Source organism: Rana temporaria, chromosome 3 (assembly GCF_905171775.1).
Source record: "Rana temporaria chromosome 3, aRanTem1.1, whole genome shotgun sequence".
Classification (NCBI taxonomy): Eukaryota; Metazoa; Chordata; class Amphibia; order Anura; family Ranidae; genus Rana; species Rana temporaria.
In genome coordinates this window covers 408337332-408351792 of record NC_053491.1, presented here as the reverse complement: position 1 = coordinate 408351792, position 14461 = coordinate 408337332, and the positions used below count along the sequence as shown (strand labels likewise).

General features: G+C 39.6%; 1 protein-coding gene across 1 annotated transcript; it reads right to left on the bottom strand.

Annotated features, from left to right (window-relative positions):
- Positions 1-1293: 1293 nt before the first annotated feature.
- Positions 1294-7316, bottom strand: LOC120933027. The gene is made up of 2 exons (XM_040345967.1): positions 6916-7316; positions 1294-4683 (listed from the first exon to the last, which is right to left on the bottom strand). Exon 2 carries the CDS (start codon positions 4645-4647, stop codon positions 1957-1959), a length of 2691 nt encoding a protein of 896 aa, XP_040201901.1. The 5' UTR covers positions 4648-4683; positions 6916-7316; the 3' UTR covers positions 1294-1956.
- Positions 7317-14461: the final 7145 nt, after the last annotated feature.

Here is a 14461-nt window from a genome sequence, read left to right as displayed (position 1 = left end):
TTCTTATGGTGTAGGGAATCGCCGGCTGAAAAAAATGATATCTGAATGATGCCTGTAGCTGCAGGCATCATTCAGATATCCCTGCACAAATTCAAGGACGTCATGACGGCCGGCGGGCGGGAAGTGGTTAAAACGCATTTTTTTCCCAGAGTATTTTCTGGGTACTGCAGAGTATTGGCCGGGGTATTGCAGAGTATTGGTGTTGGGGTATTGCAGAGTATTGGTGTTGGGGAATTGCAGAGTATTGGTGCGGGGGTATTGCAGAGTATTGGTGCGGGGGTATTGCAGAGTATTGGTGCGGGGGTATTGCAGAGTATTGGTGCGGGGGTATTGCAGAGTAATTGCGCAGAGTAATTGTGCAGGGGTATTGCAGAGTATTGCCGGGGAGTAATGCAGAGTATTGCCGGGGAGTAATGCAGAGTATTGCCAGGGAGTAATGCAGAGTATTGCCGGGGAGTAATGCAAAGTATTGCGCAGGGGAGTAATGCAGAGTATTGCGCAGGGGGGTATGCAGAGTATTGAGCAGGGGGGGTATGCAGAGTATTGCGCAGGGGGTGGTATGCAGAGTATTGCGCAGGGGGTATGCAGAGTATTGCGCAGGGGGGTATGCAGAGTATTTCGCAGGGGGGTATGCAGAGTATTTCGCAGGGGGGTATGCAGAGTATTGCGCAGGGGGGTATGCAGAGTATTGCGCAGGGGAGGTATGCAGAGTATTGCGCAGGGGGGTATGCAGAGTATTGCGCAGGGGGGTATGCAGAGTATTGCGCAGGGGGGTATGCAGAGTATTGCGCAGGGGGGGTATGCAGAGTATTTCGCAGGGGGGGTATGCAGAGTATTTCGCAGGGGGGGTATGCAGAGTATTTCGCAGGGGGTATGCAGAGTATTGCGCAGGGGGGTATGCAGAGTATTGCGAAGGGGGGTATGCAGAGTATTGCGCAGGGGAGGTATGCAGAGTATTGCGCAGGGGGGTATGCAGAGTATTGCGCAGGGGGGTATGCAGAGTATTGCGCAGGGGGGTATGCAGAGTATTGCGCAGGGGGGGTATGCAGAGTATTTCGCAGGGGGGGTATGCAGAGTATTTGAAATAAAGTTGATAACTTGACTTATATTTAAATAGCACACTTACTGCTATTAAATCGATCGTGAGACAGATTTGTGAATAAAAAAACGTGTGTTTAATGTACACACTTAACATAAGTACAAAAACAGTTTAAATGTATCAAATAGCTTCAAATAAGAGTTCAAAAAATAAGAATTTCAAATGAATGAGATGTGTGTTCCAAGTCTTGCTTCTGTATGTTTGCAAAATAAGCGTGTCTGAATGTCTCCTCTTGATGTTGACTGAGGGAGTCCTTGAAGATGGCTGAAGAACGAGTTCTGCCCCAGCTGGCAGACCTTCAGTTTATATATCAAAGACATTTCTTTGTCTGAATTTCGCGCTCAGAAAAATACCCTCCCAAAGGGTGTGGCTTATAATGAAAACCTGATACAACATCTGTTTTACATCTATCTCAACCTTTACATAGGAAATGGCTCCTGAGAACCTAGTCTAAATATTCTGTAGATCTCAAGAGGAAATGGCTTGTTTAGGTAAGAAAAGGTGAAAGGTCTACACAGCTAAAATCACAGTCTAAACAGAATGTGGCCTAGCTAATCAATCACTGAGAAACAGCCATATGAATTACCTCAATAGGAGAACACATTCCAATCAAATACAATTCTTTACTTACAAATAAATTTCATATTCAAACTTATATGTTTTTGGAGTTTCAAATATCGAATCCAGCGAATTTACATAAGAAAATGATTAGCTCAAACAGTCTCACATTCATTCATATTAACAAGAATATATATATTCTTTATAAAATCCTTCCGGAAGGGATTTTAGAATATAACATTCCCCTCTGAAATATGAATAATGACCATATTTCCTAATCATTTATACACCCATTTATGTCACAAACACTCTGACTTTGATCTAATAACTCCAAATGCATTGTCACCTGTCATCGAGTTTGCAACTCCAAAACCTAATCTCCTTTTAAGCTTATTTTGCAACATATCATCACCTTTCTTGATTTCATTTCTGATTTGCTTATACAGTTTTTTCATTCTAAACATTAAAAATAATTGATATATAATGCATAACATAATAATAATAAAAATAATAACTATAGGATGTGATAAAATATTTCCTGCTGCGAAAGTAATTGAAGTTTTTCCCCAAATAGATATACTATTTTTAAATTGATGCCACCAGCTGGAACCTGTTAAAGTGGACCATTGATGAACTACCTCTTGCAAATTCCCTTGCTCATGTTTAAACGATATCTCTGCATTCCTGAGTTCTTTAGCTAGAGCCATTAATAAACCTTGATCCTTTTGAATTACGTTAACCCATTCTCTCCATGGAAACTCATCTATTTGAGACAAATTATATAGTGTCGGATTAACACTAACATTTCTCAATGATAGATGAGATAAATTAGTTCTTATACCATTTACATTTATGGCCCTTAAATCACCTTCTGCACAATACAATCCCCTTTTTATTTTTTCTGTGTTTGTGCAAGAGGAAAAGAAAGTCTGAACCCTTTCTGTATCTTTCATGATCTGAAAACAAACTTTCCTTTTATCTACAAGAGTAGTTAATTCAGAAGAAGATTCAAATGTTTCTATTCTTGCAGAACATAATGTATGATTATGATAACAAGAATGAAATATACTTTTATCTTGATTAGGTAAACAAAGAACTTTAGACTGAAATTGTAAACATGATGACAAATCTAATTGTTCTAATTCCAAATTATCCTTGTTAAGCGCAAAATCTGTATACTGCAATTTATAAAATAATAATTGAGTATCACTAATTGGTAATCCCAAAACAGTAATTGGAACCAAAATTTGTTCTCTCCCTGCTATAGGAATCATAGAAGAACTGTAACATACATCCTGACTACATCCTAACCATTTATTTACCCATAAATCAGTATGATTTCTTGCATATGCATATTCTCTGGGTAAATTCTGCAATATACCAAGAGGGGTAACTCCACTCTGAAAAGCTTGTGCAATTATTTTAAAATTAGTGGAATATTCTGTTTGAATTTCTAAACATAATCTGGCAATATGTGAATGTTCTTCACTAGTCATTAAATTGAGAGTAATATTCTGAAGATGTAGTATGGATGGACCCATTACATTGGCTGTTTTAATAACCATATCTTCTAATATCTGATTTAAGTTTCTTTGGATCTTAAAACCTTTACTTCCCACTAAACCTGCTGACTCAAGATCAGATTTTAACGTGTTAATATCCATACTATTTGCAATGCTGCCAATTATACCTATGCCCCCTAGGGCTCCTTCAACAATACCACGTTTATTTCTGTTATGACTATTGATTCCAAACCATCTTTCAATACCCAATTCCATATTAACCAAATGTCTTTGACATTGTGGAAACCTTGTAGAAATTTTCCATTCTGAAATATTAAAGTTCCACAATATAATGACGAATGTTCCCTCTCTCAATAGAGCTCTGGATTGTAAATGGTTAATCTGGAAGGGATTAGCAAAAACACTGTTTTTACCAACACATGGAGTTTTCCCTGGGGACATGACAATTATACTTGCATTAGCACATTTCAAGGGATAGCCTTCTATTAATATGCAGCACTCATATATACCAGTATCATTTAAAAATACACCTGATTGATGATAAATAAATTTATCATTGATCCAATTCACATTACCAAAAATTCCTTTGTGAATTATATTAGTTGTACTGTGGAAAAAACTACCCAAAAACTCACCATTCCTTTTCCAAGTTAACAATGAATTTTGAGGTAAATATATCTGAATACTACACATCAAATTCAATCCATCTTCATCTTCAATGACTTTTAAAGACTGTGGTGACACTTTTATCTCTGGAACAATAATATCTACCACAGTAATGCTAATTTTGACTCGTAACTGAGTAGATTTTCTTATTACTCTAAAATCCCATTTTCTTACAATGTCTCCTTTTTCATCTCCAATTATATTTAGATGTTCTGGGTCTAATATTTTTACAAAACATTGAAAAAGGTAATAATACTGGTCTACTGGATAAAATATTTTTCCAGACCTTGACATATCATTATTAACATCTCCTGACCAGATTGTTGAATCATTACCTTTTATAAATAATGACCAAAAAGCTCTTTTCAGTATATTACATTCAAAAATCTTGGTTAAATTATTAACCCTATAAAATCCTTGCATTTTAACAAAACTTGTTTTCGACTCTATTTTAACTTCGATTTCCACCTCATTACTATGAATGAAATATAATTCCATACAATGCTCATACCCCTGTCCTACAGCTATATACCCAATCAAATCATCAGCTGTATTGACATTGGTATATCTAAACCTATCCAATTTGTTATCTACATTAATATCATTGTCCACATTTCTTTTGCTTCTTAATACTGTAATGTCTTTGAGAAAATTGTCAATCCTGTTAACCTCTACATGGCTGGAACAGTTTGTGATATATTTTACCACTGATAAAAATGTCAATAGGGAAAAAAAAATGAATCCCTTGACGATGATGATCAACTTTCTTTCTTTAAGATTTTTCATCTCTTTTGTAGTCATCTTTCCTTCTTTGATCAATTTTTGTAAAAATCATTCCTAGAAAAAAGAAAAGCAGTATCATTTATCTCAAAATATAAATTTTTATCTCATAAACTAACATTATCATCTCATAATATACCATTTTCACTAATCAATGTATATCCATATTTTTGTTGTCTACGTGCATATTCCACTGAATTGAGAGGTCTTTGAACTTACACCATTAATCATCATGTTTTCTCTATTGCCCCTCTGTGCATCGTAGACAAAAAAAATTCATTGAAAAACCAAATGACATTTTCCTTCCTGTCATAAAATTCACAGTGTTTCAGAAGATGCTATACTTCTGACACTACTCAAAAAAAAACAAGATTAAATTACACTGTCTGTTATGTATTCCATTTTGTCCCAATAAAACTTTACTATAAGAAAATCAAACAGTTTTTCTTTTACCAAAGTGACCTAAACTCTCATGAATGAATTTAGTGAATTCCCTAAAGGTGTTGAGGTATAACAAGACACAAAAACCCATTGAAAGTCATGACGCAACATCAACGTTCTCATGAACCATAGAAGATGTCGAATCAACCTGTAGAGGAACAAAAATTCCTTTTTCTGTTCTTCAGCAAATTAGGGTATCTGTGTGTTTGTTTTCCTTGCAACAATTATACCAATTCAGGTTGAATCACCACTTCACCATGTAAAACCTACTTCCTTTGCTAAAGTCTCTTAAATAGAAACCTCAAAATACTAATAAAGATAGTATAAATATATATATATTGTGCGTATGTGTATGTGTTTCAAACTGGATCAACTTCCTTGTGTGTGTGATTTTTCAAAAGTGTGTGTGTGTGATTCCTATCAGGCTGTCAGCACGTCTGCATGTCTCCCTTTGGCCCCCACCTTTTCTTACAAAGGAGAGCTTTGGAAGCAAAACCCCGCGAAATTTAAATCACAAGGATGTATGTCACTTACTCCAAAATTACTAAGGATGGACTGTGAAGAGCTGAGATAGGAATAATATATATTGTACTCAATGTTTGAAACAAATAACACTACATACATACACATATACAAATTTCTTCCCTATTAATACGTATTCTTTTATCATTAAAATCAATTCCCTTCATGTCTTAAAAAAACTTCAATATGATCTGTTACATTTACTGCACAATGCACATCCACTACACTATACAAGTAAAGAAACAATAAATTCTGTCTCTTTTCCTAAACCAATTAATATTCCTTAAAATTTCACTTCACTTTTCATGAGCTAGACGTTACATATATTCCACTTAAAATCTCTTCTTTCAGAATTGTCTGCAATTCTGCCAGAAAAATAAAATATTCAACTTTCTGATTCCCAACATGAAATCTGTCGAACTTACGTCAAAACCTTATTCAATAAACCTTATGCAATACCAAAAATCATAGCCAAAAAATCATAACCAAAAATCATAAATTCCATGCCGCTCACTAAGGAACATATCTGTTGTTTCCTCCCAGCGTGACATTAGAAGTAACAAATGGCTTATTGTACTTCAAATAATATTGTTCTTCTTGTCTAACTTGAAAATTATACCTCCTATGATTACTCCATCTTACAGAGTAAACTTCATAACGCCTTGGAGACGTTTTGAAATTATGTGACTTCCTGTCACTCACTGACCAACAATATTTTGCCATATGACCTTTCCTGCGACATAAAGAACATTTGAAAACTTGCTTTCTCTGTGCATATGACGATGGATAAACACATTGCTTCTTAGAATAAACAAACGTAACACATTGCTTGTCACTATTGCCTGAAATGCTTTCAAAAACATTCACTGTGTTTTTAGTAATGTCTGCTGCAATAATATTATCCTGTTTCCCTGCATGTGGTATCTCCTCCATTTTATCTGAGGACTGAGCAAATTCTGTTAATACTATATCTGACTGCGTTTTTTCACTCCGCTCAACATAATTACATACAGTTCCACAATTTAAACAACTAGCTGCAGTAGATACATTCTCATGTGTTTGCATATTGCCTGCATTACCCGAAGTGTCCTCTGAATGTATTTCTGTTACCTCAGAAATCATTGAATTAAAATCTGTAACTAGTTTCATTACATTACTTAATTTCCTTTTAATTTTAGCTAACGAGAATCTCTCTGCATCAATAGCCAGATTAGATTCTAAACATTGCAAATATAACGACTTCCATAAAACAGAATAACAAATCTGTTTCGATAAACCTTGACATTCATCAGCTGAACATTTAAAACATTCCATGATTTTACTCACCGAATAAGAAGTCTTCCGTGTTCTACGAATCTCCAGGTCATTCACGATAAATCGATACTTCTAGGCTCTCGTCAAACTCTTTCCGTAGTTTCTCTCAGTACTAACATGTTCCCCCTTTCGATATAAGGGACAGTTGTAAAAAAACTGCGACAAAATGAGCGACTGGCTGATTGTTGACTTCTAGGTTCTCGTCAAACGTTTCAAAAATTACTCAATACTCTACTTCTCTCCGATAGCACTTTGAGAAAGTGGTATAAAATTTGAAAATCGTTCAAAGCCTGGCTGGCTTAGCCAATGAAATAAAGTTGATAACTTGACTTATATTTAAATAGCACACTTACTGCTATTAAATCGATCGTGAGACAGATTCGTGAATAAAAAAACGTGTGTTTAATGTACACACTTAACATAAGTACAAAAACAGTTTAAATGTATCAAATAGCTTCAAATAAGAGTTCAAAAAATAAGAATTTCAAATGAATGAGATGTGTGTTCCAAGTCTTGCTTCTGTATGTTTGCAAAATAAGCGTGTCTGAATGTCTCCTCTTGATGTTGACTGAGGGAGTCCTTGAAGATGGCTGAAGAACGAGTTCTGCCCCAGCTGGCAGACCTTCAGTTTATATATCAAAGACATTTCTTTGTCTGAATTTCGCGCTCAGAAAAATACCCTCCCAAAGGGTGTGGCTTATAATGAAAACCTGATACAACATCTGTTTTACATCTATCTCAACCTTTACATAGGAAATGGCTCCTGAGAACCTAGTCTAAATATTCTGTAGATCTCAAGAGGAAATGGCTTGTTTAGGTAAGAAAAGGTGAAAGGTCTACACAGCTAAAATCACAGTCTAAACAGAATGTGGCCTAGCTAATCAATCACTGAGAAACAGCCATATGAATTACCTCAATAGGAGAACACATTCCAATCAAATACAATTCTTTACTTACAAATAAATTTCATATTCAAACTTATATGTTTTTGGAGTTTCAAATATCGAATCCAGCGAATTTACATAAGAAAATGATTAGCTCAAACAGTCTCACATTCATTCATATTAACAAGAATATATATATTCTTTATAAAATCCTTCCGGAAGGGATTTTAGAATATAACAGTATTTCGCAGGGGGGGGGGTATGCAGAGTATTTCGCAGGGGGGGTATGCAGAGTATTGCGCAGGGGGATATGCAGAGTATTGCGCAGGGGGGTATGCAGAGTATTGCGCAGGGGGGTATGCAGAGTATTGCGCAGGGGGGGTATGCAGAGTATTGCGCAGGGGGGGTATGCAGAGTATTGCGCAGGGGGGTATGCAGAGTATTGCCGGGGGTATGCAGAGTATTGTAGGGGGGGTATTGCAGAGTGTATTGCACAGTATTTTGCACAGTATTGCAGGGGGTTTCAGGGATGGCTGAGCAGGGATGGATGGATCTGTGACTGCAATAGTCACAGATCCATCCACAGCGCTGCTGACACCCGCGCTCCCCCCTCTCACACTGTACCGCTCGGTACAGAGAGAGGAGGGAGGAACCGGCGTCATCAAAAGACGCCGGTTTGTTTACATGTGATCGCTCCGTCATTGGACGGAGCGATCACATGGTAAACGGCCGCTATCAGCGGCCGTTTACCGCGATTCGTGATGCGCCGGGTCCTCTGGACCCGGCGGTCACGGATGTTCCCGTGTGCGCGCCCCAGGGGACGCGCGGGAGAGAGACTCTGGGAGGGCGTACATTGACGCCCTCCTAGAGTTAACCACCCGCCCTGTAGACGTATATTGTCTATGGGGCGGTTACCAAGTGGTTAATAAAGAATGTCCCGCAGTGAATTGTTTAAATGTTGGGAGGTATGAATGATAATTTGCCAGGGGTCATGAAAGAGAGTGAGGAACTAAGAAAAGAGGCAGAGAAAGAATAAAAAAATAAAAAAACGCTAAAGAACAAAAACGCCTACGAATATTACATTTTACTGTTAAGGGTCCCCACAACTTCGGAAATTTTATCAAGGGGTCACGGCACTAGTAAGGTTGAGATTGAGAACCACTGCTCTAGTACTATTTTGGGGACAATCCAAAATTTGGAGAATAAATCTCCCTAATTGTGACAGACAGCAATAAAAATCTGACAGGTTTTCTCATCCCTCTCTACTCCACAAAAGTGAAAAAAAAGTTGTTTGCAAGCCGCGCTGAATACGTGGGACAGCTTCAGAGTCGGGCGACTTTGAAGCCGCCCCCAGTGTGAACAGAGCCTTAGGCTTCATTCACACAGCTGTAAAAGAAAGCATTTATATAAACGTAGCTGTATGTTTTCAATAGAGACATTCACACATGTGAGTAAACATGTACTGCGTGCAGAGCGATAAAGCAAAATCCAAAAACCTGTGTCTAAGGAAATACGTATACATGTATGGAGAGGAGTAGGTGGTGGGCCTCCATGCACGAGTTGTCCTGGGGCCCCCCACTGCTACCCGCTGTTTCCACCAAGATACTCCTGGTAGGCTTGTATGGTGGCTGGCCCAGGTCCTCTGAGTGTACTGAATGCCTACTCAGGGTGACACAACAAGTGTCTTTACCCAGCGATACAGTGTAAAACAGGGGTAGGCGACCTTTGAAAGGTGGAAATCTGTCTGAACAACATGAAAGAGATCAAAGGTCACTGGGGTTGGACACCGTTTTTTTTTGTTAACAAAATTAACCAGCAAGACATAGCTAAATAGTAAGGAAAAATATAACTAGAAAAAAGATACTATGTCTGGGGAAAGTGTGTGACATGTTCCTGCCTCCACCAATACTCCTGACTGGAGACAGTGCCCCTGGGGTTTTAAATGTGATCCAACAGTGTGTCGATCCATTTCGATCCATTGCCCCATCAAAAACTGTCCCATTATATTGCATCATCCTATTGCCCCATCAAAACTGCTCTGTCAAAAACTGTGGATGGTTGCTATGGACGGTTGCTATGGAGGGTTGCTATGGACTGGCTGCTATGGACTGGTTGCTATGGATGGTTGCTATGGACTGGTTGCTATGGACTGGTTGCTATGGAGGGTTGCTATGGACTGGTTGCTATGGACTGATTGCTTGCTATGGATGGTTGCTATGGACTGGTTGCTATGGACGGTTGCTATGGACTGGTTGCTATGGATTGCTTTCTATGGATGGTTGCTATGGGGGGTTGCTATGGACTGGCTGCTATGGACTGGCTGGTTGCTATGGTCTTCTCCCTCCGCTGTCTTCTCCCTGCGGTGATGTCTTCTTCCTCTGCTGTCTTCTCCCTGAGGTGATGTCTTCTCCCTCCGGTGGTTTCTTCTCCCTCCAGCGATGTCTTCTTCCTCTGCTGTCTTCTCCCTGAGGTGGTTTCTTCTCCCTCCAGCGATGTCTTCTTCCTACGCAGCCACTGACCCACTAAAAATAAAACGGTCCTCCTGCAATGCTGGCTTCCTCCATTGTGTCAGCTATGCTGTCTGCAATTTCTTATATAGCCATGGGGCGTGGCCATCCATTGACGTCACCAGGAGAACCCGCCCCTTGTGGTCCCCAGCCATCTCTATGACTTTTGGAGGCCGGAAGCAATGTCATGACATCACTTCCATTTTTTATTTATTTTTTGCTGGGAAGCCTGAGATCAATTTTTTTTTATCTCAGGCTTTCCAGCATAGAGGAGAGATGTGGGGACTTATAGACCCCAGATCTCTCCGTAAAGAGGACCTGTCATGCCCTTTTCCTATAAAAGTGATCAAAAAGAAAAATGTAAATGGAAAGTGTAAAAAAATTAAAATAAAATAAACAATAATAATAATAATAATAAAAAAAATGTTTAAAGCACCCCCATCCCCTCGCACTCGTATGCAGAAGCGAACACATATGTAAGTCAGGCCCGCATATGTAAACAGTGTTCAATCCACACATGTGAGTTATCACCAATTCTTGCACAATATCTCCTCTGTAACTATAAACTGGTAATCTGTGAAAAAAAAATTCAAGCGTCGCCTATGGAGATTTTTAAGTGTGTGCAATTTTAAAGTGTGACATGTTAGGTATCTAGTTACTCGGCATAAAATAATCTTTCACATTATTTTCACCTCGTGATCCAGCCAGCAAGTCTGTTGGTTTTCAACATATTAAGGTTCCATGCACACTGGAATAAAAAACGTTGCTTCTACAGGAATTTATATAGAAACTACAGGTACATTATCTGATTGTCTTTTATCTATTGTTAATCGTTTTTAAAAGGAAGCAGTTAACTATTATGTCTCTATACCCTGTAAACAGTCATTTCAGCATAATTTTTTATTTTATTTACAACTCCTTTAACCACTTAAGACCCGGACCAAAATGCAGGTAAAGGACCTGGCCAGTTTTTGCGATTCGTCACTGCGTCGATTTAACTGACAATTGCGCAGTCGTGCGACGTGGCTCCCAAACAAAATTGGCGTCCTTTTTTTCCCACAAATAGAGCTTTCTTTTGGTGGTATTTGATCACCTCTGCGGTTTTTATTGTTTGCGCTATAAACAAAAATAGAGCGACAATTTTGAAAAAAAATCTATATTTTTTACTTTTTGCTATAATAAATATCCCCCAAAAATATATAAAAAAATTATTTGTTTCCTCAGTTTAGGCCGATACGTATTCTTCTAACTATTTTTGGTAAAAAAAAACGCAATAAGCGTTTATTGATTGGTTTGCTCAAAATGTATAGTGTTTATAAAATAGGCGATAGTTGTATTGCATTTTTATTAATAATTTTTTTATTTTACTACTAATGGCGGCGATCAGCGATTTTTTTCGTGACCGTGACATTATGGCGGACACTTCGGAGAATTTTGACACATTTTTGGGACAATTGTCATTTTCACAGCAAAAAATGCTATAAAAAAATTGTTTATTGTGAAAATGACAATTGCAGTTTGGGAGTTAACCACTAGGGGGCGCTGAAGCGGTTAAGTGTGACCTCATATGTGTTTCTAACTGTAGGGGGGCGGCGCTGGACCTGTGACGTCATTGATCGTGCTTCCCTATATCAGGGAACACACGATCAGTGACAGCGCCACAGTGAAGACCGGGGAAGCTGTGTTTCTTCAGCTCCGGGGACCGATCGCGGGACTCCAGCGGCGATCGGGTCCGCGGTCACGGAGCGCGACCCACGGCTGGGCACTTAAAGAGGACGTACAGGTAAGTGCTTGTGCCCAGCCGTGCCATTCTGCCGACGTATATGTGCATATACGTTATGTTAAGTGGTTAAAGCCTCTCAAAAGCTGCAGGTGCTTCAAGCAAGCTTCAAGTGAGCTTTGCCATAGACTTCTATGGAGGCTTTGAAGATGCTTAGAAGCACCACTAAAGCTGCATGGGGTATAATATTTGAAGCAAAGCAAAGCTAAAGCAAGGTGTAAACAGTACTGTAAGGGCTCATTTACACTTGCTTCGGCTTCACGGCTAGATTACACTTGCTTCAAAACATGGCTTCGGACACGCTTTGTTAAACCTCGCTGAACGCCAGTCAAAGCTCCTATCACTAAATAAAACGGTTAACTTACAGTCCTGTTTACACCTTGCTTTTGCTTTGCTTTGCTTCAAAAATGATACCCCATGTAGCTTCTGTGGTGTTTCAAAGCGTCTCCAAAGCCTTCATAGAAGTCTATGGCAGAGCTTGTTTGAAGCCTCATCTAAGCCCTACAAAGCCTTACTGAAGCCCAATCGAAGCTCCACCGAAGCCTCATCAAAGCACCAAGCAAAAGCAAAGTGTAAACAGGACTCTTAAGCCCCATACACATGATCGGAATTTCTTCCGTGTGTATGCCCCATCGGAGTAATTTCATCGGAAATTCCGATGAATTCCATTGGAGTTTAGATAGAGACATGTTCTCTTTTACTTCGATGGAATTCTGATGTGATTTTGGTCGGACAAAGGTCCGATCGTGTGTACGGGGCTTAAGCTAACAATTTTATTTAGTGACAGGGTCTTTGCACAACAAAGCCTGTTCGAAGCCTTATTTTTAAGTAAGTGTAAACTAGTCCTAACTGATCCGACTTACGGCATGCAACTCTGAAGATCTGGAGGGGGAACCCCACGCCAAAATGTAAAAAAAATACAATGTGGGGGTTCCCCCCAAGACAATATCAGGCCCTTCAGTCTGGTATGGATTTTGAGGGCAACCCCAAAACTGAGTATGCAACCTGGCAGGTCAAGAAAGGGGGGGGGGTGATCGAGCGAGCACCCCCCCTTGCCCTGGACCATACCAGACCACATGCTCTAAACATGGGGGGGTGGGTGCTTTGGGGCAAGGGGGCTCTGCGCCCCCCCACCCCAAAACACCTTGTCCCCATGTTGTTGCTGTTTTTTTGGCGTGGGGTTTCCCCACAAAATCCATAGCAGACCTAAGGGCCTGGTATGGTCGGATCAAAGTCGAATCCCATTTATTGAGGTCACATGGAAGCAGGCCTTGTGAAGTCGCGGGCCTGCTGCAATCGTGCGGCGGGGCGCACGGAGACACACGATCCTGTGCCTCCGTGCGCCCCCACCTCCCCTGACGCGGCCTTGTGAAGTCCATCTGTGTCCTTCTGTGAGCTGGTGCCATCTGGTGGTGGTCGTTGGCATTACAAGGTAAACAGCAATTCTAAAAGTGTCATTTTTCACTATTTTCACTGCCATCTCCTTCCCTCTAATTAGAACCCCCAAACATTATATATATATTTTTTATTCTAACACCCTAGAGAATAAAATGGCGATCGTTGCAATACTTTCTGTCACGCCGTATTTGCGCAGCGGTCTTACAAGCGCACTTTTTTGGGAAAAAATACACTTTTTTAAATTAAAAAATAAGACAACAGTAAAGTTATCCCAATTTTTTTTTATATTGTGAAAGATAATGTTACGCCGAGTAAATTTATACCCAACATGTCACGCTTCAAAATTGCGTCCGCTCGTGGAATGCCGACAAACTTTTACCCATTAAAATCTCCATAGGCGACGTTTAAAAAATCTACAGGTTGCATGCTTTGAGTTACAGAGGAGGTCTAGAGCTAGAATTATTGCTCTCGTTCTAACGATCGCGGCGATACCTCACGTGTGGTTTAAATACCGTTTACATATGCGGGCGCTACTCACGTATGTGTTCGCTTCTGCGCGCGAGCACGTTGGGACAGGGCGCGTTTTCTGGCTCCTAACTTTTTTAGCTGGCTCCTAGATTCCAAGCAAATTTGTCAAACCTTGGCCTAAAGTGCTTCTGGGGTATAAGTGTCCAATATAAAAAACATTTTATTGCTTGACTGTTTAAATATATATTTAGCTGTAGGAATTGCACTGGGGTGTCTAATGTCACGGATTAAGGTTGCAGGCTGCTACTAATAGATAAAAGGGTCTATTGTCAGTTATTAGTTCCACAGTCTTTCACTTCATATGTCAGCCTGAACAGCAGACATGCAAGCTGTACACAAGTCAATGAAAATTCCATCCACTAGGTGGCACTGCAAACACATCTGTTCTGATTTACCAAACTCAATTTCTCTGAAAGCATCTGGATCTAATCCTATTATGGGATACAAGCCATGCCACAATC